Genomic DNA, 24,001 nt, shown 5'->3' with positions numbered 1-24,001 from the left:
AACCTGAGATTCCTCAGAGCATGGAGTTCACATTGCGGACCCAGAGAGCAGGGCTTCAGCTCAGAGATCTCTGGGGGAGCACCAGTGCCCAGCCTCAGCCTGGCTCCCCCTACCCTGTGTAGGCCCCGGTGCCTGGCCACAGCCTGGCTTCCCTGTCCTGGGCAGGCCCTGATGACCAACCCCAGCCTGGCTCCCCCTTCCCTGGGCAGGCCCCAGTGCCCGGCCCAGCCTGGTCTGGTGGAACTGAACCAGTCTATCCTCATTCCTGAGCGGCAAAGGGAGTTCCTGGAGCTTCACACTCTCTGAGCTGAGAGCAATGGAAGGGCAGTGCCAGTGGATGCTGGGGTCTGCCAGGGGCAGGAGGCTGGGTCTAGCCTGCTGGGATGGGGGCACTGAAAACCCATGAGTGGAGACAGCCAAACACCTCCCTCTCAGACTGCCAGCATTGGCCTGGCACTTCCCCCAGTCCAGCTTCCCACAAGGGTCTGTGACTGGGGAGTGCCCAGGGGACAGGCAGGGCTGACTTCTCAGCCCTAGGACATTAAGGTAATGGGTGTCGGGCAAGGGTTTCCACCCGTCAGGCTGGGCTGAGTGTGAGTGGGAGGCTGCAAGCCCCAGAGAGTGTGTGTCAGCCCCAGAGAGTGTGTGAGTGAGCCCCAGTATGTGTGTCAGCCCCAGAGAGTGTGTGAGCCCCAGAGAGTGTGTGTCAGCCCCAGAGAGTGTGTGAGCCCCAGTGTGTGTGTCAGCCCCAGAGAGTGTGTGTCAGCCCCAGAGAGTGTGTGAGCCCCAGTGTGTGTGTGTCAGTCCCAGAGAGTGTGTGTCAGCCCCTGTGTGTGTCAGCCCCAGAGAGTGTGTGAGCCCCGGTGTGTGTGTGTCAGTCCCAGAGAGTGTGTGTCAGCCCCAGAGAGTGTGTGAGCCCCGGTGTGTGTGTGTCAGTCCCAGAGTGTGTGTGTGAGCCCCGGTGTGTGTGTGTCAACCCCAGAGAGTGTGTGTCATCCCCGTGTGTGTCTGAGCCCCAGAGAGCATGTCAGTTTCAGAGTGTGTATGTGTGTGTGAGTATCAGCCCCAGAGAGTAGTGCGTGTGTGTGTGAATCCCAGAGTGTCTGTTTCAGTCCCAGAGAGAGTGCGTGTGTCAGTGTCAACCCCAGTGTGTTACCTCTCAGGGGCCAGCGAGGTCACATACTGTCCCCATGTGCCCAAGGTCCTCTCCCTGGCTGCTCCCACTTCCCTTACCCTCCAGCTGCTCCCCCCTCCCTTTACCCCACAGCTACTCCCTGCCACCCTTCCCTGCTGCTCCTGGCCTCCACTCCTTGAAGTTCAAAGTTCAAATTCCACCCAGGCTGTGAAATAAATCAATCCGAATCTGTCTGTGTGAATGCCATTGGGGAGGGAGCAGAGTCCCGGCCTGCGGGGAGCCTGGGAGACAGCCCCCCACCCGCTCCCAGCCACACACCCGCAACCCACACCGTCGGTGAGCGGGCACCCGGGATGGGAGGGAGGGGCGGGGGGCAGCTAGGCTGAGGGGCTGGGATGGCACAGGGTCTCCGCCTGTGTTTCCATGCGTCAAGAAGGGACAGAGACAGGGAGTTGAAGTTAATGCCCCTCTTGATTCAGGGCCAGCCAGGCGAGGTCCCCGGGTCTTTGCACCAATGGGGGTCCCAGGCGAGCCAGGGCCCCCTGGCTGGGCTCAGCCCTGCTCAGGAGAGTGAGAGGGACTGGGGCCAATGTGAGTGAACAGCGGGGAGACTGACAAGGCAGGTCTCTGGTCGGGAAAGGGGGCTTTGAACAAGTGATTTCTGGGGAATCATGAGAGCTCCGCAGCTACCCCTGCCCCACCACAACTGGGGGAGCCACCCAGCCCAGGCCTTCAGCCTCCTCCCTGCCCCCTCTGTCCCCCTCTGGGTGCCGATCTCTGCCTGGTGCTCCCAGCCCTGGACAGCTGCCCATTTCTAATGAACTTTGCCTTCTCCAGGCTGGCTAATCTCCCCCACGCTGGGTTAACATTCCCCGCATGGGCCCCAGACTAACCCGGTCGGGGAGGGGACTGTGGGGACAGCTCCCCACAGCCAGGCAGGTCACCTTGGCTCCCAGAGCAGCCTGCTTCACCTTGACGAGGGGGACCAAGCACAACAGGCACCAAGAGGTTGGGCTCCTCCTGACTCCAGCAGGGCAGGGCAGGTCCAGCCCGAGAAGCAAAAACTGCCCCTGCTGGGTGGGCACAGAGCGTTGCACACACATTGCAGTGATGCTTGGCTTGGTCTAGGACGGGACTTGAAGCCAGGTCAGCCAGGCGAGTGCTCTACCCACTGGGCTAGTATGAATAAAGCAGCTGCTGCTGCCCCTCCTCCTTGGACAGTTTGCTGTGGAGCGAGACACCTGCCTCTCTCATTCTCACCAGAAAGGCCTGAGGTGCCAGACGCCATGTGCGGGGCTCCCAGGTGACTGGCTAGCAGAGCTGGGCAGCTCCCTGCAGCCAGGGCTTAGGTGCCTAGCTTGGTGAGGGGGCATGGCTTAGCTCACACCCCTTCGGTTGGCATCTCCCATTGACTGGCGTAGGTGGCTCTCCCCAGCATGTTGGAGTGTGGGTCGCAACAGTGTCAGGCGCCCCTCCCCCCCTTCAGTGTATGGGAGCCCTGGGCCCTAGCCCTGGCTGTGTGGGTCGCAACAGTGTCAGGCGCCCCTCCCCCCCTTCAGTGTATGGGAGCCCAGACCCCTAGCTCTGGCTGTGTGGGTCGCAACAGTGTCAGGCGCCCCTCCCCCCCTTCAGTGTATGGCAGCCCAGACCCCTAGCTCTGGCTGTGTGGGTCGCAACAGTGTCAGGCGCCCCTTCCCCCCTTCAGTGTATGGGAGCCCAGACCCCTAGCTCTGGCTGTGTGGGTTGCAACAGTGTCAGGCGCCCCTCCCCCCCTTCAGTGTATGGGAGCCCAGACCCCTAGCTCTGGCTGTGTGGGTTGCAACAGTGTCAGGCGCCCCTCCCCCCCTTCAGTGTATGGGAGCCCAGACCCCTAGCTCTGGCTGTGTGGGTCGCAACAGTGTCAGGCGCCCCTCCCCCCCTTCAGTGTATTGCAGCCCAGACCCCTAGCTCCGGCTGTGTGGGTTGCAACAGTGTCAGGCACCCCTCCCCCCCTTCAGTGTATGGGAGCCCAGACCCCTAGCTCTGGCTGTGTGGGTCGCAACAGTGTCAGGCGCCCCTCCCCCCCTTCAGTGTATTGCAGCCCAGACCCCTAGCTCTGGCTGTGTGGGTCGCAACAGTGTCAGGCGCCCCTCCCCCCCTTCAGTGTATGGCAGCCCAGACCCCTAGCTCTGGCTGTGTGGGTCGCAGTATCAGCCGGCTCTCCCCTGCATTCAGTGTATGAAGAACAGGAGTACTTGTGGCACCTTAGAGACTAACAAATTTATTAGAGACACAAGTACTCCTGTTCTTTTTGCAGATACAGACTAACATGGCTGCTACTCTGAAACCAACCATTCAGTGTATGGGAGCCCAGACCCCTAGCTCTGGCTGGGTGGGTCGCAGGGTGTTCCTGTGATTTGCTAGGTCCTTAAAAGTGAGTACTGTCCCAGCTCAGCATCACAGCATCTCAGGCCCTCTGTGAAGCCAGCCCCTGCTCTCTTGGGGCTTCCTGCCCATCTGTAAAGTGGGGAGCAAATGTCCCTACTCCCCAGGGGCTGAGAGGAGACAACCCATAAACCATTGTGATGGGGCTTGGATATAGCAGTGAGCAGGACCAGCTATGTACTGAGAAAGCTAGATCACTAGGTAGATAGAGGGGTGTATGGGGACAGAAGGGGGTGTGTGTGGCGGGGGGGGATAGATGGGTGGGTATGGGGACAGAAGGGGGTGTATGGGGATAGCCAGAGGGGTGTATGGGGATAGATAGATGGGTGTATGGGGATAGCCAGAGGGGTGTATGGGGATAGAAGGGGGGGTATAGGGATAGCCAGAGGGGTGTATGGGGATAGATAGATGGGTGTATGGGGATAGATGGGGTTGTATGGGGATAGGCAGAGGGGTGTATGGGGGTAGATGGGGGTGTATGGGGATAGCCAGAGGGGTGTATGGGGATAGATGAGGGTATCTGGGGATAGGCAGAGGGGTGTATGGGGATAGCCAGAGGGGTGTATGGGGATAGAAGGGGGAGTATGGGGATAGCCAGAGGGGTGTATGGGAATAGATAGATGGGTGTATGGGGATAGATGGGGTTGTATGGGGATAGGCAGAGGGGTGTATGGGGATAGAAGGGGGGGTATAGGGATAGCCAGAGTGGTGTATGGGGATAGATGAGGGTATCTGGGGATAGAAGGGAGTGTCTGGGGATAGCCAGAGGGGTGTCTGGGGATAGAAGGAGGTGTATGGGGGTAGATGGGGGTGTATGGGGATAGAAGGGGGGTATGGGGATAGCTAGAGGGGTGTATGGGGATAGAAGGGGGGGTATAGGGATAACCAGAGGGGTGTATGGGGATAGATGAGGGTATCTGGGGATAGAAGGGAGTGTCTGGGGATAGCCAGAGGGGTGTCTGGGGATAGAAGGGGGTATGGGGATAGTCAGAGGGGTGTATGGGGATAGAAGGGGGGTATGGGGATAGCCAGAGGGGTGTCTGGGGATAGAAGGAGGTGTATGGGGGTAGATGGGGATGTATGGGGATAGAAGGGGGGTATGGGGATAGCTAGAGGGGTGTATGGGGATAGAAGGGGGGGTATAGGGATAGCCAGAGGGGTTTATGGGGATAGAAGGGGGGTATGAGGATAGCCAGAGGGGTGTATGGGGATAGAAGGGGGGTATGGGGATAGCCAGAGGGGTGTATGGGGGTAGTTGGGGGATAAAAGATGGATTCCCTGCAGAGCGTGCTCAGCTGTGGGAGGGGGAGCTGGCCGCTAGCCACGTTCATGCATTGGCAGCAGCGTTCCAGAGGCAGCAACACACTGTGCACTGGGGCTGCACTGCAGAGGTGGAGGCAGAATGTGGGGCCAGTGCGGCTGCCAGAGGGTAACTGGGGGCAGAGAAATGCTGTAGCTGAGAGTGCTGCCCCCTGCTGGCAGGTCCTGCCTGTTCCGTAGCCCCCGTGGCGCGAGATGGCCCCCGAGAGGCCCAGTTCACTTGGTAGAAGATCCCCCATGGGTAGGTGACAGGCAGTGGGGCCATCTGACCGCTGCCATCTGCTGCCTCCCTCGCTGGCGTTAGCACAGTTCTGGTTACTCCCGGCCCAGCGGCCCAGAGAAAAGCTCCCCCTAAGGCTCTTTGGAGCGTGGGGGATGGGCTCCGTGGCCGATGAAGGCTGGGATGATACAGGCTCTCCCCAAACCCACTCGACCAGGCTTTGAGAGAAACAGCATCTGTGTGTGTGTGTCTGCATGAATCAGGAGTTTTCCCACCACCCACTGCCGCAGTATCTGGGCACCTGCCACGTACAACCGACAGCAACAGCTAAGTTGTCATGTGACTGCACAATGCCTGCAGGAGCATAAACAAAGGGGAGTGGGGGGCTCTGTGACTGGGATCCACGGGGGGCCTGTTCCTGGGGAAGGGAGGGTGGAGGAGAAATGGGGCCCCAAGGATGGGGAGCCGTCTCCTGGGGGAGGGCCAGGAGAGCAGGCTGGACTGGCCTCTATGGAAGGACCACATGGCATGGTCTGACCTGGGTCATGTGGGGTCTGCTGGAGCCTAGGCCTGTCGCTGACTCTCCTCTCCCCACAGCAGCTTCCCCGCCATGCTCAGCCCCTCTGATAGGGAGAACAGCAGCAGCAGCAGCCCCAGCATGCTGAGCCTTGGGGCTGGGAGCAGCGAGGACAGGGAGCCAGAGGGAGAGGAGAAAATCTGCGCCGTGTGCGGCGACCGAGCCACCGGCTACCACTTCCATGTCATGACCTGCGAGGGCTGCAAGGGCTTCTTCAGGTGAGGGCCCCCCTGGTGCCATCGCCCTGCCAACTCCAACTCCCTGGGCCTGAGTCTTTCCACCCCATGGGGCTGGCGAGGGTAAACACTGCCCCCTATTGGCGCTGCGCAGGCAGGGCACTGCCCTGGGTCACACCCAACACCCCTCAGAACAGGGAGGGTTAGGGTGTGGGGGTGCAGTGGTGTGTATACATGTGTGCATAGGGTATGTGTAGTGTGTAATGGTTTTCTTATGTGCTTGTATGTGAGGAGGTTTGCAGTGAGATGTGCGTGTTTGTAGGGGTTTGACTGGTATTGCGACCGCATGCAGCATCTCAGGGGACCGTGCTGTATCCAGTTTATGAATGGTTGCTGTATCTTTGTGACCTGGGATTGGAGCAGCTCCATGGGAGAGGGTTACCACAGCTCTGCCAGGACCTAAAAACAGCAACAGGGGGAGGTGATTCCTACAGCCCTGGTGATTGTAAACAGCTCTGGAGAGGTACCACCCTGGGGTGGTTTGCAGAGACTGCTTTAGGGCAGGGCAGTCACAGAGGACAAAGGAAGAGGGTGCGTTACAAAGGCTGAGTTTGAACAGATTCAGGTCTGAACCTTGCTGAAAGGTTGGAAAGGCGGCGGGGCCGGGCCTGTCTGGTTAGTGCATGTGCACAGCTTTCTCACCGTTACCCTTCCTCTGGGATGCTTTTGTCCTTCAAATACATGTGCTCTGCTGGGGAAGGGCTGGGGGGTCCCTGGTAACAGCCCAGGCACTGTCTTTGGCGAGAAGGCGTGATGCAGGTGCTGGCCTTGCTGGGAATGTCATAGTGTAACGCAGGGGGCTGTGCAGCCTTAAAGTGCTGCTCAGGAGGGAGCGAGACGTGGGTCTTGGCCCAAGTGAGGTGATGGCTGGGAGCTGGAAGCCTCAAGAAGGGGCTCTCAAGAGACCACAGAGCGGGAATACAGGTGCAGTTACCCTCAGCTGTGAGGGGGTGTAGTGTACAAGGTGTATGTGTAAACTGGTGTTTCTCTAAGGGATGTGTATGTTGTGGATGTGTATGGGTGTGTGTGTGTGTTGATGTGCACATTTGGGGTGTGCACTGGGATGTTTATGTGGGTGTGTCTGTGCGGGGGGTATATGAGTGTGTATTGGGATGTGTCTGTATATTGGGGTGTGCAGGAGTGTGTTATGCACTGGCGTGTGTATATCAGGAGTGCACATTGGGATATATATCTGGGTGTGTACCCAGGTATGCGTATGCATTGGGATGGGCATGTGTGCATAGCATGTCTGTGCGTTGGGGGAGGGTGCGGTATGTGTTTGTGTGCACACAGGCAATGCCCTGGCTCAGTGTCTGTTGTGTCCAGCCCTCATGGCAGCTGCCCTGTGGCTGTGTTGTCCTGTGGCTCACAGCCGGCCATGTGCTCGTCTCCACGAGCCTTTGCTGCTGCTGACCCCAGGTTTATCTCAGCTGATGCCCAGGCAAGTACAGCCGTGCCAGTGACGCAGGGTGCTGCTGGGACACTCTGCTGGGCATGACTGTCCAGGCCTGTCCCTCCCTGCAGGGCTCAGCTGGCACTGGCTCAGCTTGGATCCCAGGCCCTTGTCCACTTGCCCAGCCCCCCAGATTCACCCAGGTCAGCTCTGGCTCCAGCCAGGCTGCGTTTCGGCAGCACTCAGCAAGGTCCCTGCTCTAGGCCACTGTGCAGATTCCGGTCATGTAATGGGATGTGCTGACTGAACTGGGCCTCACCGGCTGCCTCCTGCAGCTGCCAGCCTGAGACACGTGCCAGCCCAAGCCACATGCCAGCCCTGATGGGCAGCAGCATCCCTGCATGGCTAACCAGGGTAACTACCCACTGCACAGTACTGCCGGCGACCTGACACCCATACAGCACTCCCTACTGTGCCTCCACCCCGATCCCTGCGGCCCAGTGCCCCCTAGTGCCAGTCTGGGGCACTGAGGTCATCGCTGGCTGTGCAGGGCGAGTGCCCCTTCTGCTCCCCCACCCTGCTCCCTGCAGCACCGTGCCCCAGTGCCACGCTGAGCCACATGCACCACTTCCTGCGGCATGCTGCATGTTCCTTTGAGGTCTCCCATCCCCCTGCCCCAGAGTGACTCTGTTTCATTGTGAGGCTTATTCTCAGGGAAAGGTGTTGAGGTTTCAGGACTTTGGGGCAGCTTTAATGCTTGTGGCTTCTCCTCCACTCAGGGAAGAAACAGTTCTAGACTCCCTGGTTGATCCAAATGGGCTTGTTCCAGGCATTGCAACTGACTACTGCGGGCAGGGCCCAAAGCCTCTTCCCCATGGCTTCTTGCAGCACCATTTACCATTCTGTGTGTGTGTGCACACACGGTGGCATAGCCATCTGTCTGTTTGTGTGTGCTGGAATAACCATCTGTGTGTGTGAGAGCAAGCATAGGAAGTGTGGGCCTACCCATCTGCATAGGGGGCAGATCTCGGGGGAGCAGAGAGCTGGCACACCCCAACGTGTTGGCATGTTACATGTCTGTGTTGCTCAATACCTGTGCCAGCACCCCCCGCCCCCCTGCCCAGACACACAGACATGGCGACCCTGCGTCAGGGAAAGCGTAGCTGGGACGGTTTGATGGAGAGGAAGCTAGGAGCCGGCTCCCCCAGCTCTATCCCACAAAGCAGTGCCTTGCAGCTGGAAATGACCCAGAAGCCCCTGCTCCTAGCAAGGATGCTGCACGTTGGTTTGGGCATCCGAGTGCCTGGATGGGAGGGGAGCACGAGCAGCAGGCTGTGCTGTGCCCGGCAGGGATGCAGTGCTGCATGGAGCAGGCTGGGGATGAAGCCAGCAGAAGGCTGGGAGGGGATGGCGGGTCGCTGAGGAGTGCCGGGGCTGCCTGCCTGAGTTGCTCTGAGCCTTGCAGTGCCAGGTCCAACAGGATGCCCACTTGGGGTTCTCACTGTGAGGGGCAGGGAGGGCTCCCTGACCCTCTCCCAGGGCAGGGGGAGTCTCTCCTGTCCCCCAAGCCCTCCCCTCTTTTACAGGCGGTCCATCAGCAAGGGCGTCTGCTTCACCTGCCCCTTCACCCACAACTGCACCATCACCAAAGCCAAGCGCCGGCAGTGCCAAGCCTGCCGCCTCCAGAAGTGCCTGGCCGTTGGCATGAGGAAGGACAGTAAGTCGGGGCTCGGCTCCCTGCCCTCCTGCAGCTGGTGTCTGGCCCTGGGGAGGTTGGCAGGGGAGGTGCAAGGGCCACTTTCCCCAGGACATTGGCACTCAGGGAGTATCTGTGCTGCAGCCTTGTCAGCCTGGGGGTGCTCCCCTCTGGGCTCAGGCACCTTCCGTTAACGAATGCCCCGGTGGGGGGATGCCAGGCTAGAGGAGTGCAGGGCTGATGCTGTGTGGGAATCCCAGCACAGCACAGCCATGCGGGGGGTTGGCTAGCAGGGTGCTGGGCTGGTGCCATGCGGGGGGTCCTGGCTCGCAAGGCGATGGGCTGGTGCCATGCGATATGTTCCAGGTCACTGTTGCCTAGTACTCACCCCTTGTTGCCCCCCAGCAACACCCCTGCTGGTGACAGCAGAGCCACCCAGCCACTCTCTGCTGCATCTGCTCTGTCCCCATCCCCATCGAGCAGCTGGCAGGGAGGGAGAAGAGGATCAAGCCATCAGCAGTGTCGGGGCACGCAGGGGCCTTGGAGCGTCACCCAGAGGAGTAGCCCCTGCAACACTGGGTGCTGGGCAGATAACTCGCTGGGGGGACTGGGCAGATAGGTTGTTGGGGGGCTGTGGGGATAGCTCACGGGGAGGCTAGGTCCTGAATGCATAGTTGGCTGGGCAGACAGTTCGCTGGGGGGGCTGGGGGATCTGCTTGGATAGCTCGCTGGGGGGGGCTGGGGAATCTGCTTGGATAGCTCGCTGGGTGCTGCGTGGATAGCTCTCTGGGGGGGGGGCTGGGTGCTGCATGGATCACTCACTACGGGGGCTGCATGGATAGCTCACTTGGGGGACTAGGGGTTGTGTGGATAGCTCACTGGGCTGCTTTGTGCTTCCCCTGTGGAGCAGCCAAGGTCTCTGATTTGCAGCATGTATCTGCTATCTGACTCCAGTACTGGCTCTGGAGAGTCTGCCTGCCCGGCCCCGAGTCCCCCCATCCTCTGCCGGTGCAGCCCCAGCTCAGAGAAGGGTGGCTAGTGCCCCTGATGCGTTAAAAGCAACCCTGTCTGGCAGGGGCTGCATTGGCCCCCTGGAGAACTGTCCCATAACACTGGGGGTGAGGGGGAGGCTCTCCTGGTGGAAGTGACTCTCCTGTCTTTACTACCATTACTGCTGAGCGTCCAGCTAACACACGCTGCCATGTCCCTGGCAAATGCCAGGAGCACCCAGGCTTATAGGGCCACGAGGCCATACTCCTTCCTCCAGGACTCACAGCACTCCATCATGCTGCCGTGGAGCAGGCAGACTCGCCCAAGGGCACTGGTGAGCCCCCTTGAGAGCTGGAACCCAGGAGTCTGGAATCCCAGGCACCTGCTCTGCCCACTAGACCCCTCTCCGTCCCACAGCCAGGAAGAGAACCCTTGCAGCCTAGTTTCAGCCTCCCTTTTTACCCACTAGACTCCTGTCCTTTTCTGGCTGGGGTTTCTTCCTAGCTCTAGGATGAACCCAGGAGTCCTGACTCAGCCCTGCTCCTCCACCACTCTCCCCAGCCCAGAGCTGGGATTAGAATGCAGGAGCCCTGGCTCCCAGTCCCTACTCTCCCACTAGGCCCCGCTCCCTCCAGCTGGTTTGCCAGGAGGGCCATGGAACCCATGGCTGGGGCAGCACCATGCTGAGCTCCCCAGGCTCTCGGGCAGGGCTGAGGGAGAGGAAGCTGGGAGGCATCTGTCAGCGTGGGCCTGGGGAGTTGTTGCTGGGGCAAGCCCCTCACCCCTGCCCCATGGCCTGGCAGTGATCATGTCAGAGGAGGCTCTGCAGATGCGCCGGGTCCTGCGGAAGCAGAAGCAGCAGGAGCAGGAGCTGGCGGGGGAGCCAGCAGAGCTGACAGAGGAGCAGGAGCAGCTCATCAGCATCCTCATCGAGGCCCACAAGAAGCACTTCGACTCCGGCTTCTCCCAGTTCATGCATTGCCGGGTAAGAGCCCCAGCCCCCCTGTAGCACCAGGGCAGCCACACCCCCGCTGGAACCAGCCCCCCCATACACCAACCCAGCTCCCCCCGCAAGCAATGCGGCAGCCACTGCCTCGAAAGCCACCCCCCCGCAAGAACCAGCCCCCCATACACCAACCCAGCTCCCCCCGCAAGCAATGGGGCAGCCACTGCCCGGAGAGCCACCCCCTCATGGGAACCAGCCCCCCCATACACCAACCCAGCTCCCCCCGCAAGCAATGCGGCAGCCACTGCCCGGAGAGCCACCCCCTCATGGGAACCAGCCCCCCCATACACCAACCCAGCTCCCCCCGCAAGCAATGGGGCAGCCACTGCCCGGAGAGCCACCCCCTCATGGGAACCAGCCCCCCATACACCAACCCAGCTCCCCCCGCAAGCAATGGGGCAGCCACTGCCCGGAGAGCCACCCCCCCATGGGAACCAGCCCCGGGCACACGGATCCAGCTCGACCGCGGTCTCGGCCCGGCCAGCAGGGCCTGGGGCCGCGGGGGCTGCTCAGAGCCTTCCCCCTTCGCTGGGGCTGGAAGCAAAACAGCTGCTGCGGCAGCCTCACGCCCCACGGTTGAGCCCAGCTGCCATTGGCTACCTGAGTCACATGCTGGGATTCCTGCTCCCTGATTGGATCGGGCTGGTTACTGGGCCACGTGCTGGCACGGGGCAACTTTCACATCTGCCAGGGTTGGAGTCTGTTCTCCCCCCAGGGTGTCCTCCTGCCCCCCTTCCCCACACCTCTGCACCCCCTCCCTCCTGCCCCCACCCCCCTCCCACCCGTCGGTCCCCCCAACCCCCACTCCCCTGCCCTCCCTCCCTCCCTCCTACCCCCAGGTCCCTCCTGCCCCCACCTCTGTCACCCCCCACCCCCACCCCCACCCCTTGTCATGGAGTCCCTGGGCGATGCTCTGGAACTGCTCCCTACGAAGCCAGGCAGGACTCTGGGGAAGTCTCCTCTCTGGGAGCAGATTGTCTGCAGGACACACAGCTTCCACCTTCCTGGGTCTGACCTTGGAGCGTTCAGCATCCTCTGCCCCTCCGTGCGCTTCCCCCAGCACGTCCGCCCAGGCAGGCTCCTGGGGAAGCCAGAGGGTCCTGCACCCCAACTTCGCAGTCAGACGTGACTCTCAGCCAGCCAGTAAAACAGATTAAACGACAGGAACATGGTCTAACACAGAGCTTGTAGGTGCAGAGATCAGGACCCCTCAGCCGGGTCCATTTTGGGGGGCAGTGAGCCAGACAACCACGTCTGCACTTCACTCCATGTCCCAGCCAGCCTCAAACTGCAACTCTCTCCAGCCCCCCCTCCTCTGGGCTTTGTCCCTTTCCCGGGCCAGGAGGTCCTTAGGGCTCTGCAATGATCATACACCCTTATCCCACCACCTAGGTACTTAAGAACTGCCTAGGGGAAACTGAGGCACCCCCACACTATTCAGAGGAAACATTAAGAACAGTTCCGCTTCGTCACATCCCTCTGCCCCACCCCTCCCTCCTGCCCCTCACCCCCATCCCTCTGTCCCCTCTGCCCCTCCCAGCCGCCTCTCCCTCCAGCCCCACCCCCACCCCTCTGCTCTTTCTGCCCCTCCCAGCCGCCTCTCCCTCCACTCTGCCCCCTGCCTCCCACCCCCACCTCTCCCTCCAGCCCCACCCCCCCTTCCTCCTGCCCCTCCCAGCTGCCTCTCTATCCCCTCTGTCCCCCCTCCCTCCTGCCTCTCACCCCCACCTCTTCCTCCCTCCTGTCCACATCCCCTCCCCCATCCTAGCCAGGGGTGGGCTCAGGCTGCCCTGGGCAGAGCCCACCTGCAATTCCTGTGGGAAGGGGCATTCAGGGAAGGTGAACAGAGACACCACCTGGGCTGATCCCAGCAGAGCTCCCGAGCCGGCCAGAGCAGCCACGCGTCTGCACCCTCCTCACTCAGGCCCAACTGCAGCTGCAGCGTCTGTACTTGCGGATCCTGTGCACGAAGTTCTGACCCCCAGGTCCCAGCTTCTCCCCGAGATTGGCCTCGGCAGAGGACCCGCAGCCACGGTGTGGAAGCGGCGCTGGGGTTCGTAAACCATGGCGCCTGCAGGGCTGCACCCCACCGGGCCATGGGAAATTGGAGCAGGTGCACCCAGCAGTCCAAGGCTCAGCTGTATCACAGGGCAATGCACCAGGGGGCTCGCCACACCCCAGAGTCAGCCGCCTCTCCACAGGGCCAGTTCCACTGACAGCAGCAGCACTAAGGCGCTGACTGGGGCTTCTGTCTCCCCAGCCCCCGGTGCGATTGTACATCCACAGCCTGAGCCCTCAGAGCACCCAGGAGCCCAGGGTTCCCCAGGTCCTGCAGGGGGTCTTCCAGCCTGAGGAGGGCGGCCCCCTGGCCCCCTTGCAGAGCCTGCCGGAGGACATGCTGCCTGACAGCTTCTCCATGCTGCCCCACTTCGCCGACCTCAGTACCGTCCTCATCCAGCAAGCGATTAAATTCGCCAAGGAGATCCCAGCCTTCAGGTCAGCACGGCTGGGCTCCCGCACCCCGAGGAGCGGGGAGGGGGGCAGCTGGGGGCAGACGGCTCAAACTGCCTGGCTGGAGGGGGAGTGGGAAACAGGAACTGAGACCCTGAGAGTCTGACAGGCCCAGCTCAGCACGGCTAGCATCTGCTTTACCCCGCTCCTACCCCCTGCATCTCCCTCAGCCCCGCCCTGCCGCATCCCTGCTCCCCAGCCCCACCCTGCTGCCTCCCTAATCCCCCCCTGCACCCTTCAGCCCCGCCCCGCCGCATCCCTGCTCCCCCACCCCCCTTGGCCACACCCTGCTGACTCCCTGTTCCCCCCACCACAATGCCCCCTGCACCCCTCCCTGCCACATCCCTGCTCCCCCACTGCCCCTCAGCCCCACCCTGCCACATTCCTGTTCCTTCCACCCCGACCCCTGCCCTGCTGCATCCCAACTCCCCGCCTCGCAACCCCCTCAGCCCTGCCCTGCCACGCCATATTCCTGGGTCCCCTGCCCCCCGCTGCTCTGCACCTTATTCACCCAGGCCATGTCCCTGGGCCCCCTCCCACCTGCTCCCCCTCAGCCCCACCCTGCCGCATCCCTAATCCCCCCCTGCACCCTTCAGCCCTACCCTGCAACATCCCTGCTCCCCCATCCCCCTCAGCCCTACCCTGCTGCATCCCTACTCCGCATCCTCACCCCTTCAGACCTGCCCTGCCGAATCTGTTTCCCCCACCCCAACGCCCTGCCACATCCCTACTCCCCCCTGCACCCCTCCCTGCCACATCCCTGCTCCCCCACTGCACCTCAGCCCCACCCTGCCACATTCCTGTTCCTCCCACCCCGAGCCCTGCCCTGCTGCATCCCAACTCCCCGCCCCACAACCCACTCAGCCCACTCTGCTGCATCCCTGGTCCCACCCCCGAGCCCTGCCCTACCTCATCCCTGAGGTCCCCAGTCCCTGCTACCCCACCCCCTTAACCTCCCCCCCCCCAGGCCTGCTTCATTCTTGGGCCATTCCCCACTCCCCTATTGCCCTGTATCCCACTCAGCCCTGCCCTACTACATCCCTGGGACCCGCAAATCCTGCTCCCCCATCTCCCTGCTCAGCCAAGTCCCCAGGCTCCCCGACCCTGCTCCACCAGTCCCCTCAGCCCTGCCCTGCCACTTTCCTGGGTCTCCCACCCCCTGCGCCCCACGGCTCTGCACCTTATTCACCCAGGCATGTCCCTGGGCCCCCTCCCACCTGCTCCCCCTCAGCCCTACATTTCCACATGCCTGGGCCCCCATCCCCTGCTGCCCCAGTGTACCCCCACCCTCCTGAACCTCCTCAGCTCAGCCCCCACAGGGTCCCTACCCCCCGCCCTCAGCGCCTATGGCCCTGGGCTGCTCTGTGCAGCTGCTCCCGGCCTGCTCTCATGCTCTCTCTCACTCTCTCTGGGAAGGAGTTTGCGGATTGATGACCAGATCTCACTTCTCAAAGGCGCCACTTTGGAGATCTGCCAGATCCAGTTCAACACGGTCTTCAACGAGGAGACCAAGGCCTGGGAGTGCGGCCAGCACTGCTACACCATCCAAGACGGTGCCCTGGGTGAGTCCCTCTGGCGCAAGGGGCAGGGGCTGGGCTGGCCCAACTCCCCCGGGTTCTCTCTGCTTCTAGCTCCCTGCCAGTGGGCCCCAGTGTCCCCCACAGGGGCTCCCACGGCCTGGGCTAGGGGAGCCCTGGAAGGGAATGTGGGCTGCCCTGCCTAGAATTCCCTGACAAGAACCGTGGTTCCCCCTGCACCCCGCCACAGCACTGTGCCCTGCCCTATGGGGGACTCACCCCCGGGCTGGCAGGAGGGGCTGGAATAGTGACTGACACAGCTACAACCCTGCACCTCATGCCGCACAGTGCCAAGCAGTGAGTGGCTGAGCACTGACACTGTGGAAATGCTGCACGTGCTGCCCCCGAGGGACTCGCTGCCGCAGGGCATACGGGACACAGGATCGCTGCCCGCTGTGACATGGGTGAGATCAGGTGGGCCGAGGACATTTCCCAGGGCAGGGCCAGGCTAGGTGCCCTGGGGCCCAGCTCCCGGGCAGGGGTGGCAGAGCCGCGGCCTGCTTCTCTCTGCGCTTCCAGGGCTGGAAGGCTGCAGTCCCCAAGGAGCAGGCCCTTCCCCACCCTGTCCTGTCCTGCAGTGCAGTGCACCTCTCCTAGCCACCCCCCAGCTCTGCACAGGCCCTGGCTCCAAACAGCCCGACTTCCCCGGGCTGTGGCATGCTGGCAGCTGAGCTCGGAGCCCCGGCCCCACTGGGGAGCCCTGGGCCAGCTAGCGCAGCTCCCCAATCACCCCCATCTCTGTCTCCAGCCGGGTTCCAGCAGATCTACCTGGAGCCGCTGCTCAAGTTCCACATTAGCCTGAAGAAGCTGAGGCTGCACGAGGCTGAGTATGTCCTGCTGCTGGCCATCGTCCTGTTCTCGCCTGGTAAGCCCCACTCCCGGCCCTCAGGATGAGCCCCGAGCCCCCCCAACCATGGGCCCTGAGCCACCTCCCACCCTGCACCACCCCAATGGGCATGGTACTGGACAGTGTGATGGTACATGAGGGCATATCCGTGGCCCCATCATTTGACCGGTGGAACTCACTGTGCCCTGTGAGCAGGGGGTGGGCACTGAGCCCCCGGGGCTTGCTCTGTCTGCACAACAGGATAACTCTCGCCCCTGTGCTTCCTGCATTGAGCCCTCCACATACATGCAGGTGCCCCCGACCCCAGGGTACATGGCCCCTGCTCTGCCTGCACGCTCATGCCAGGGCTGCCTTCTCCCAGACCACCCTGGCATCACCCAGCGCCACACCATCGACCAGCTGCAGGAGAAGATGGCCCTCACACTGAAGAGCTACATTGACCGATGGCATCCGCTGCCAGAAGGCAGGTGAGCAAGGGACTTCCTGTCCCGGGTCCACAGACTTGGTGCCACATTCTGGCTTTTTACCAGTCCTTGACAGTGCCAGTCAGTGTGCCAGACCCCCCAGGGGCCCCGATTTTCCACAAGGGCAGGCCATGTGGCCTCTCCGCCTCTGAGACTGAGCCCTGGGCCCCCTGCTCCACCCTGTGAGCTCTGCTCAGCCAGTCCAGCGTAGCCAGGCTCCTGGGCAGAGACTTGTTCCCTCTTCCTCAAGGACCTGGGCACCTCAGCAACACAAAGAGCCGCTTCCAGCCAGAGCAGGTTTATTGATGCCCTGGAGCATGGAACGGGGAGGCCTTAGGTAGCCCAGAGCAGCAAAGGGGAAGAGACGAGCCACCCGTCCAACACCAGGCTCTGCTCCCTGTGCCTGTGTGTGACCCTGGCCCAGTTCTTCTTCCCAGCCACCTCCTGCTGTCTCCCCCATTGTCTTCCTGCTGAGTTCACGCCTCCACTGCCCGCTGGGACCCCCACACTGAAAATGGCAGGTGTGGAGCCTTTAGTCCTTGGGGTTTCCATTGTCTCTCCAGGCTCCCAGCCAGCCCTTAATTATCCATCTGTGTCACCCCAGGCAGCTTCCTCATGGCTCCTGCTCTTTACACTCAGGGCAGAACAACACAATGCCTGGGCACTGAGGCACATAGCGGAATTATAAAAATATTACCAAAATTCCCACATTCTTCCCCTCCTGGCCCCACACGGGCAGGTGAGTGAGGGTCCCCCACTAGCTTGAATAGCAAAGCTGGGGCAGGAGGAAGCTCCTGGCAGGAACAGGGCCCAAGACACTGAGCAGCCCAGCAGGGGACGCTCACTACCATGGCCCAGCCTGCGTGGCCTCACAGAAAAGGGCAGGGAGAGCCCTTCCTGGAGCTCAGGTGTGTACCCGGCCTATCTCTGAGGTGTCTGGGCCTGTTACTTATGGGTGGGCTTTATCCTCACCCAGCCCCGGGAGAGATCTTCCCCCTGTAGGGCTGGGGACTGAGAGATTGGAGGGCAGATGAAGGGTGTCAGGCCCTGACGCAGGGTCACGTGGCTGAGTTGGGAATTGAACCCAGCTGTCCTGGGGCCCAGCCACGTGCCCCACTGGTGGGGTGGGATCAAGTGAGCGCTGTGTGTCCTGGGCCTAGCGGGTGCAGCAAGCAGCCCAGGGAAGGAGGCCAGAGGCAAAGGCCATCAGATGGGGACTGGTGGGGGGACGCAGCTGTTCGGGGCCTCTGCCCATTGCCTGGACGTCCAGGCTTTCCCAGGAGCTGGGGGAAGCTGGCTCCTGCAGGGGTCACACTGACATGTGCGGGAGGAGGGAGCTGAGCACTGGCCCATGGGAGCCCTGATGGGGGCTCCAGGGTGTGGCGAGGCCAAGGGCCAAGGGCTAGGGACTGATTGCCACTGTGCCATCGGCACCATGTTCCCCAGGGACCCTGGCCCCGGCAGTGACACCCACCCATTCAGCGGGCTGGGAGGCAACAGGCAGCCAGAGATGGCTGGGGCCAGGGCAGAGGGTCCCACTGTGCCCTCTGGGACTAGGGAGCAGAGCTGAGCACTCGGGAGATCCAGGCAGAGAGGATTGTAGGAACCGTCCCTGTGAGGTGGCTGGGTTCACAGCACCGCCGATGGCTCCAGTCTCCCCAAGTGCCTGCACCCCCAGGGGTCCAGCCTCATTACCTTTCCCTCTTGGGGGGATCCCCCACGTCCTCAACCCCAGCCCAAGCCCTGGGTCCCAGCAGGCCCCACTGGGGACGGCCCTGCTGCCACTCCCCTCTGGGACTGTGACCAGGGCTCACTATGACCACCAGAGCTTCCTTAGCAGAACCGAGCAGAGAAATGGACCCTCAACCATGGAACAGTCTGTGTGGGCCTGTGTTGCATGGAGAGCTGGGGCAGGTGTAGCGTGTCTCCCCTCCCCGAGTCTGGGGGAGCAGGGTCAGGCCTGGCTTGTCTCCACCGCCCTGAGTCTAGGGGAGCTGGGGCAGGCCCAGCTTGTCCCCCGACCCCAAGGCTGTGGGAGCTTGTTCCTATGCAGTCCCTCACAAGGTCCTGTCTCTGTGCTCTGAGCCACTCCAAAGCGCTGGGGTTGGTTCTCGTGTCCAGCTCTGGAGTTCTCTCCCGGGAGTCAGCCCCCCCAGTTGCTCCCCCAGGACAGGGAGAACTTTGACCCCCCTGTGATCGCTCACATGACCGCACGCATGGACACTGCGCACCGATGCAGCCACATACATCCATGCCCAGCACCCAGAAATCACACACACACAAATCGCACAGCTACTTATACTTGCACTCATGCCTTAACACAACTGTAGACACACGCATCACAGCCATTTAAGTGTACGTCTCCCATGGCCATCTGTGTGCACCTGCTCACATGACATCCTGCAGCACACATACTTGTGTAACCCTTCTGCTAGGTGGAGCCAGCAGCAACCAGGGCCAGGTTCAACATCTAGGGGTTCGTTTTCAACAATATAACACAGAACCAGTTCGAGGCCCCACCCAGTGACCTGGGGAAATTACATACCACCCCTGGGCTCCTCTGAGAGGCAATACTTCCCCTCTCCAAGCACAGAGTCTGTGTGTAGAAAAGAAACTTTTAATGAGAGGAGGGAAGTCACCCAGCATTAGTTAGGGAAAATGCCACAAGCAGGATTCATAACCATAAAACTTTGAGCAGGACACCAGCGTGCGTGGGGCAGACCCTTCCGCCTCATGTTCTTGAGTTCTACAATCAAACGTTCCTATACTGTGCCCCCCTCTGCTCCCTCACCACACCCCACTCACAGCGATTGTCCTTGGTCAGTGAGGACCCAGGGTTCAGAGGTGCAGCTTGCTGCTCTGCCATCTGAGCACTTGTGCGGGCCAGCTGCCCCGCCAGCCGTTCGTTCCTCTCCACCTAGCCCCACCAGATAACTGGTTGCCACTTTCGCTGGCTGCTCCTGCCAGCCACCCACCTTCTGCTGCCATCTGCCTCTCTGCTGTGACCTCTGTGGGTCAGTCTCTTGGTAATTCTTGTTAGCCCTCAGCAGGCTGGGCAGAAACACTGCCCCACCACAAGGGATTTCAGCTCTTCTTGGGTACCTACAATAACAAAAGGCTCTGAATGAAGCCTATTGAGCTTTGTTTTGAATCATAGAATCATAGAATAACAGAGTTGGAAGGGACCTCTGGAGGCCATCTAGTCCAACCTCCTGCCCAGAGCAGGACCAATCCCAACTAAATCATCCCAGCCAGGGCTTTGTCAAGCCTGACTTTAAAAACTTCTAAGGAAGGGGATTCCACCACCTCCCTAGGTAACGCATTCCAGTGTTTCACCACCCTCCTAGTGAAAGAGTTTTTCCTAATATCCAACCTAAACCTCCCCCACTGCAACTTGAGACCATTACTCCTTGTCCTGTCATCTGCTATCACTGAGAATAGTCTAGATCCATCCTCTTTGGATCCACCTTTCAGGTAGTTGAAAGCAGCTATCAAATCCCCCCTCATTCTTCTCTTCCGTAGACTAAACAATCCCAGTTCCCTCAGCCTCTCCTCATAACTCATGTGTTCCAGTCCCCTAATAATTTTTGTTGCCCTTCGCTGGACTCTCTCCAATTTCTCCACATCCTTCTTGTAGTGTGGGGCCCAAAACTGGACATAGTACTCCAGATGAGGCCTCACCAATGTCGAATAGAGGGGAATGATCACATCCCTCGATCTGCTGGCAATGCCCCTACTTATACACCCCAAAATGCCATTGGCCTTCTTGGCAACAAGGGCATACTGTAGACTCATATCCAGCTTCTCATCCACTGTCACCCCTAGGTCCTTCTCTGCAGAACTGCTGCCTAGCCATTCGGTCCCTAGTCTGTAGCGGTATATTGGATTCTTCCATCCTAAGTGCAGGACAGTGGGGAGAACCAGGTTAAACCAGACCAAGAGCCCTTAGGAAGAGGCCACATCTCCTGACTGGAACACTTATCTCTACCCCTCTGACTTTCACAGGGCTCTGGCCTTCCAGCCCTGGCTTAGCGAGTTGCTTTCAGCTGAGGGTGACCCCCTCAATTGGGGCAAGTTCAGTACAGTTCTGCTCCCCTTTAGTCATACAATGAAGATAACATTTCACTAGGTGATTTGTAACCCAACACCAGCCAAGCTGATCACTTGGAGCTACACAACTGTCTGCTGGCTACCTCGGGCAGAGTAGGTATGTTCACGGAAATACAGTTTGCTCCTGAAGTCCCTCCCCCTCCCCCACTAGCTGTCAGGGGAGAGCTCATTCAGACCCTGCTCACACTTGTATGCACAAGGCCTTATCACTAATATGCAGCCCTCTCCAGCACCCCCTCTGCCCCAGCCAGCCAGAGGTTGGTTTGCCTTTGGGCAGCTGGAAGCGAAAGGGCCTTTGTCGCGGGTGGGGGCGGTACAACACTGGGGTCACTCTCCCAAGCCAGGGAAGGGGTGGGCTCAGCCTGGGAGCCCCTCTCCCCAGTGGGACCCAGCCACCTCCTACCCAAGGGGCAGCTGCTTAGCCCAAAGGTTTTCAGTCTAGCCCCCCCGCCCCTGTGTGTTCCAGCCACATGCACCTCCTGTGAAACAGCCAGTTGGGGCTGGGGGGATGGGAGTTGGGACAGGACTCCCGGGCTCTAGTTCCAGCTCTGGAGGGGAGTGGGGTCTAGTGGGTTCATAGCCAAGGGGCTGGGACTCAGGACTCCTGGGTTCTGTCCCTGACCCTGTGCATAGATAGGTCCCTTCCCCCTCATGTGCTTCAGTTTCCCCTGTCTCTTACCCAGACTGTGTGGAATAGAGTCCTGGCAGGGGGGACGGGGCTGTTCGCCATGGTGCAGAGTGACCACTGGGGCAGGCGGGGCTGACACTTGGCTCCCTCTGCCCCAGGCTCCTCTATGCAAAGCTGCTCTTGCTGCTGACCGAGCTGCGGACGCTCAAGGTGGAGAACACACGGCAGATCCTGCACATCCAGGACCTGACCATCATGACACCGCTGCTCTCCGAGATCATCAGCTAGAGCCCAGGGACAGGACCTGCTGGCCAGCCCCCCTGGCTGGGGCCAGGATCCCACTGGACCGGGGTCCCTCTCGCTGAGGCCAGAACCTCACTGGACCAGGGCCCCTCTCGCTGGGGCCAGGACTCCACTGGACAGGGTCTGCCTCACTGGGGCCAGGACCCCACTGGACCGGGCCCACCCCGCTACTTTCCAGGCCCATCTGCTGCCCCCCAGTAGCTCAGGGACTCCTCGACTGAGCCCCGCAGCCAGACCCTGCTGCCCAAACTTGTTGATCCTCTCCCCTCCGCTCAGTGAATCCGACCTGCTCTCAGCTCCGGGAGCCTGGGTCGGCTGTGGCTCTGAGGAATCAAAACTGACCCCTCGGCTCAGCTGCGCCCCTGCCTGGCCAGTACCGCTTGTACAGAGCAGCCCAGGGACACGGCTGAAACAGGCCAGAACCAGCCTGCATCTGGACCAGACCCGAGCCTGACGCTTGAGCCCAGGCAGGCCCAGATGCTAGATGCTGCAGCTGGGCAGGGGTGGGACTGGGCATGTGGCCATTTGGCTGGACCTGCAGCTTTGGGGGCTCTCGCCTGTCTGCCCAGTGTCACCTCGAGCCAGTGTCTGCACCAGAGCCTAGCCAGGCCCAGCGCTGGGAGCAGGAGTGCTGCGCGTGGCAGACAGTAAGACACCAGGGCAGGAAGGGGAGTCCTACCCACAAGTGTGGCAGGCCCTGTGACTCCCCATGGCCTGCTCTGGGCCCAGCAGGCACGGTGGGGCTGCCCACTGCAGCTCACATGCCTGGAGGAGGGCCCTGCCCAGTATGTGCCAGCACCTGCAGCCAGCCTGGCAAGAGAGCCTGGCACGAGGCCTGCATCCCTCAGCCCTCCCCTCCATACAGTGCACCCCCAACCCTGACCCCTGCCTGCCGCGCCATTCCAGAACCTGTGTCTCGGCACTGCCCCACCCCACAGGGAATGAGCCCCCTGCCCCATACAGAGCCTGTCCCGCTCCATACAGGGCCTGGCCCTCAGCCCTGCCCCATCCCACAGGGAATGAGCCCCTCAACTCTGATCCCCCACCCCAGTGTGGGGCCTGCCCCTCAGCTCTGCCCCACCCCAGCACAGGGGCTGCCCCTGTATGGGGCCTGCCCCTTGGTCCTGCCACACCTTCCCACCCCAGCATAGGACATACCCCCCTCAGTCCTACCCACCCCAGTTCACGGCCTGCCCCTTGACCCTGCCCCACCCTAGCACAGGATCAGCGCCCTCCAAGCCCGCTGGCCTGCACAGGATTGACCATTTTAAACAGGGAAACTGAGGCACCGAGCAGTGCTGTGACTTGAGCCTCTGGCTATTCGTTTCTCAGCCTGGCGCTCCCAAGCGCCATGGCTCTAGCTGCCATGAGCCCAAAAGTGCAGCCAGTGAAGCCGAGAGGGGCCCAGCTGGGGGCCAAGGAGATCAGCTGCCCTTGTAGGGTGCGCATGGTCTTATTGACTGGGTCCCTCCTGCCCCGTGGCCCTGGACATGGGGAGGGTGTTTGGTTGAGGGCTGTCGCTGGAGTTGTGAGTCCTCAGTATAGGCCAGTGCCCAGAAGCCCTGGGGTCAGTGGGCAAAGGACCCAGGTGTCCTACCTGTCCTGGGTGCGGCCGTTTACTCCAGCGAAACACTCCCAGTGTAGAGCGGGGGGGGGTGTCGGGCACCAGCTTTACCCAGGCCCCAATAACCCCCCCTTCACCATGCAGGGTGATGTGTCACCCCCTGCCCTAAGCACTTTTCCCTCCATCAGCCATGGGCCTGGCCCACACCTGGGACATCGCCCATGGCCACCCTACAGCTCCAGGTCATGCCACCATGCCAGCTCCATGGCTGTGTTTGGGGGCTCATGAGGGGCTGGGCTGCTGGCAGCGTGGGCAGGGATGTGGCACTGTGACTCCTGGGGGCATAGCTTGGGGGGGGACACATGACAGGCTGGGCTGCTGGGGAGGGTAGGGGTAGGGCCATGGTGCCTGGGACATGTCTGGCACTAGCATACTTTAGGGGCCAAATTAAAGCCTCATTTATTTATTCACTCTCCTTGTGCCTCTAACGGGGGGCAGCCCCCCCACCCAGCTCCCAGAGCCCACCTACACCTGAGAGCTATTCCTCTGGGACAGTGACTTGGTGCAAGCCAGGCACCTGCTTGGGGGGCACAGGTGGGGGAGGCATTGAAAACATAGTCTACTCCTGGCACCCCTCATTCACCCCACTCTCTGGCAGGCCCCCCACGCAGTGCAGGGCCATTCTCCCCATTGTACACAGGGAGAAACTGAGGCACGGGGATGGGACCTGCCCCAGGGCACCCACAGAAACAGTGGGAGGTGAACCCAGGAGCCCTGGCTCCCTGGCTCAGCATTCAATTGGTCTGTTAGTGTCACTCAGTCTCCCCCAACACCCTCTCCCAGTCAAATGGCCCGCTCAGGTAGCTGGGAGACCCTGCCCCCTCCCCAATTCTGTCTCCTCCCCTCCCCCAGTTCCAAGGCCTCCCTCTCCCTAAGCACCTTTCCCAGGCAGCCTCCCCACCCCCACTGGCTCTCTGTCCTTGGTCACTGCCCTCCTGGC

General features: G+C 61.3%; 1 protein-coding gene across 1 annotated transcript; it reads left to right on the top strand.

Moving 5' to 3' along the window:
* Window positions 1-1,388: 1,388 nt before the first annotated feature.
* NR1I3 (nuclear receptor subfamily 1 group I member 3) lies at window positions 1,389-23,352 on the top strand. Its single transcript, XM_084614130.1, has 9 exons — window positions 1,389-1,471; window positions 5,697-5,894; window positions 8,892-9,022; window positions 10,795-10,976; window positions 13,258-13,493; window positions 14,925-15,070; window positions 15,834-15,950; window positions 16,294-16,399; window positions 21,293-23,352. Exons 2-9 carry the CDS (start codon window positions 5,710-5,712, stop codon window positions 21,420-21,422), a joined length of 1,233 nt encoding a protein of 410 aa, XP_084470256.1. The 5' UTR covers window positions 1,389-1,471; window positions 5,697-5,709; the 3' UTR covers window positions 21,423-23,352.
* Window positions 23,353-24,001: the final 649 nt, after the last annotated feature.

This window comes from Lepidochelys olivacea (genome assembly GCF_965140295.1).
Source record: "Lepidochelys olivacea isolate rLepOli2 genome assembly, chromosome: 24".
Classification (NCBI taxonomy): Eukaryota; Metazoa; Chordata; order Testudines; family Cheloniidae; genus Lepidochelys; species Lepidochelys olivacea.
This window is presented reverse-complemented; position numbering and strand designations above follow the sequence as displayed.

Excerpts from the sequence above, each read along its gene's own strand:
- NR1I3 (XM_084614130.1), top strand. The coding sequence starts at position 5,710 with ATGCTCAGCCCCTCTGATAGGGAGAACAGCAGCAGCAGCAGCCCCAGC. Across the intron at positions 10,977-13,257 it reads CCCAGTTCATGCATTGCCGG|CCCCCGGTGCGATTGTACAT; the intron begins GTAAGAGCCCCA and ends CTGTCTCCCCAG. Across the intron at positions 16,400-21,292 it reads CATCCGCTGCCAGAAGGCAG|GCTCCTCTATGCAAAGCTGC; the intron begins GTGAGCAAGGGA and ends CCTCTGCCCCAG.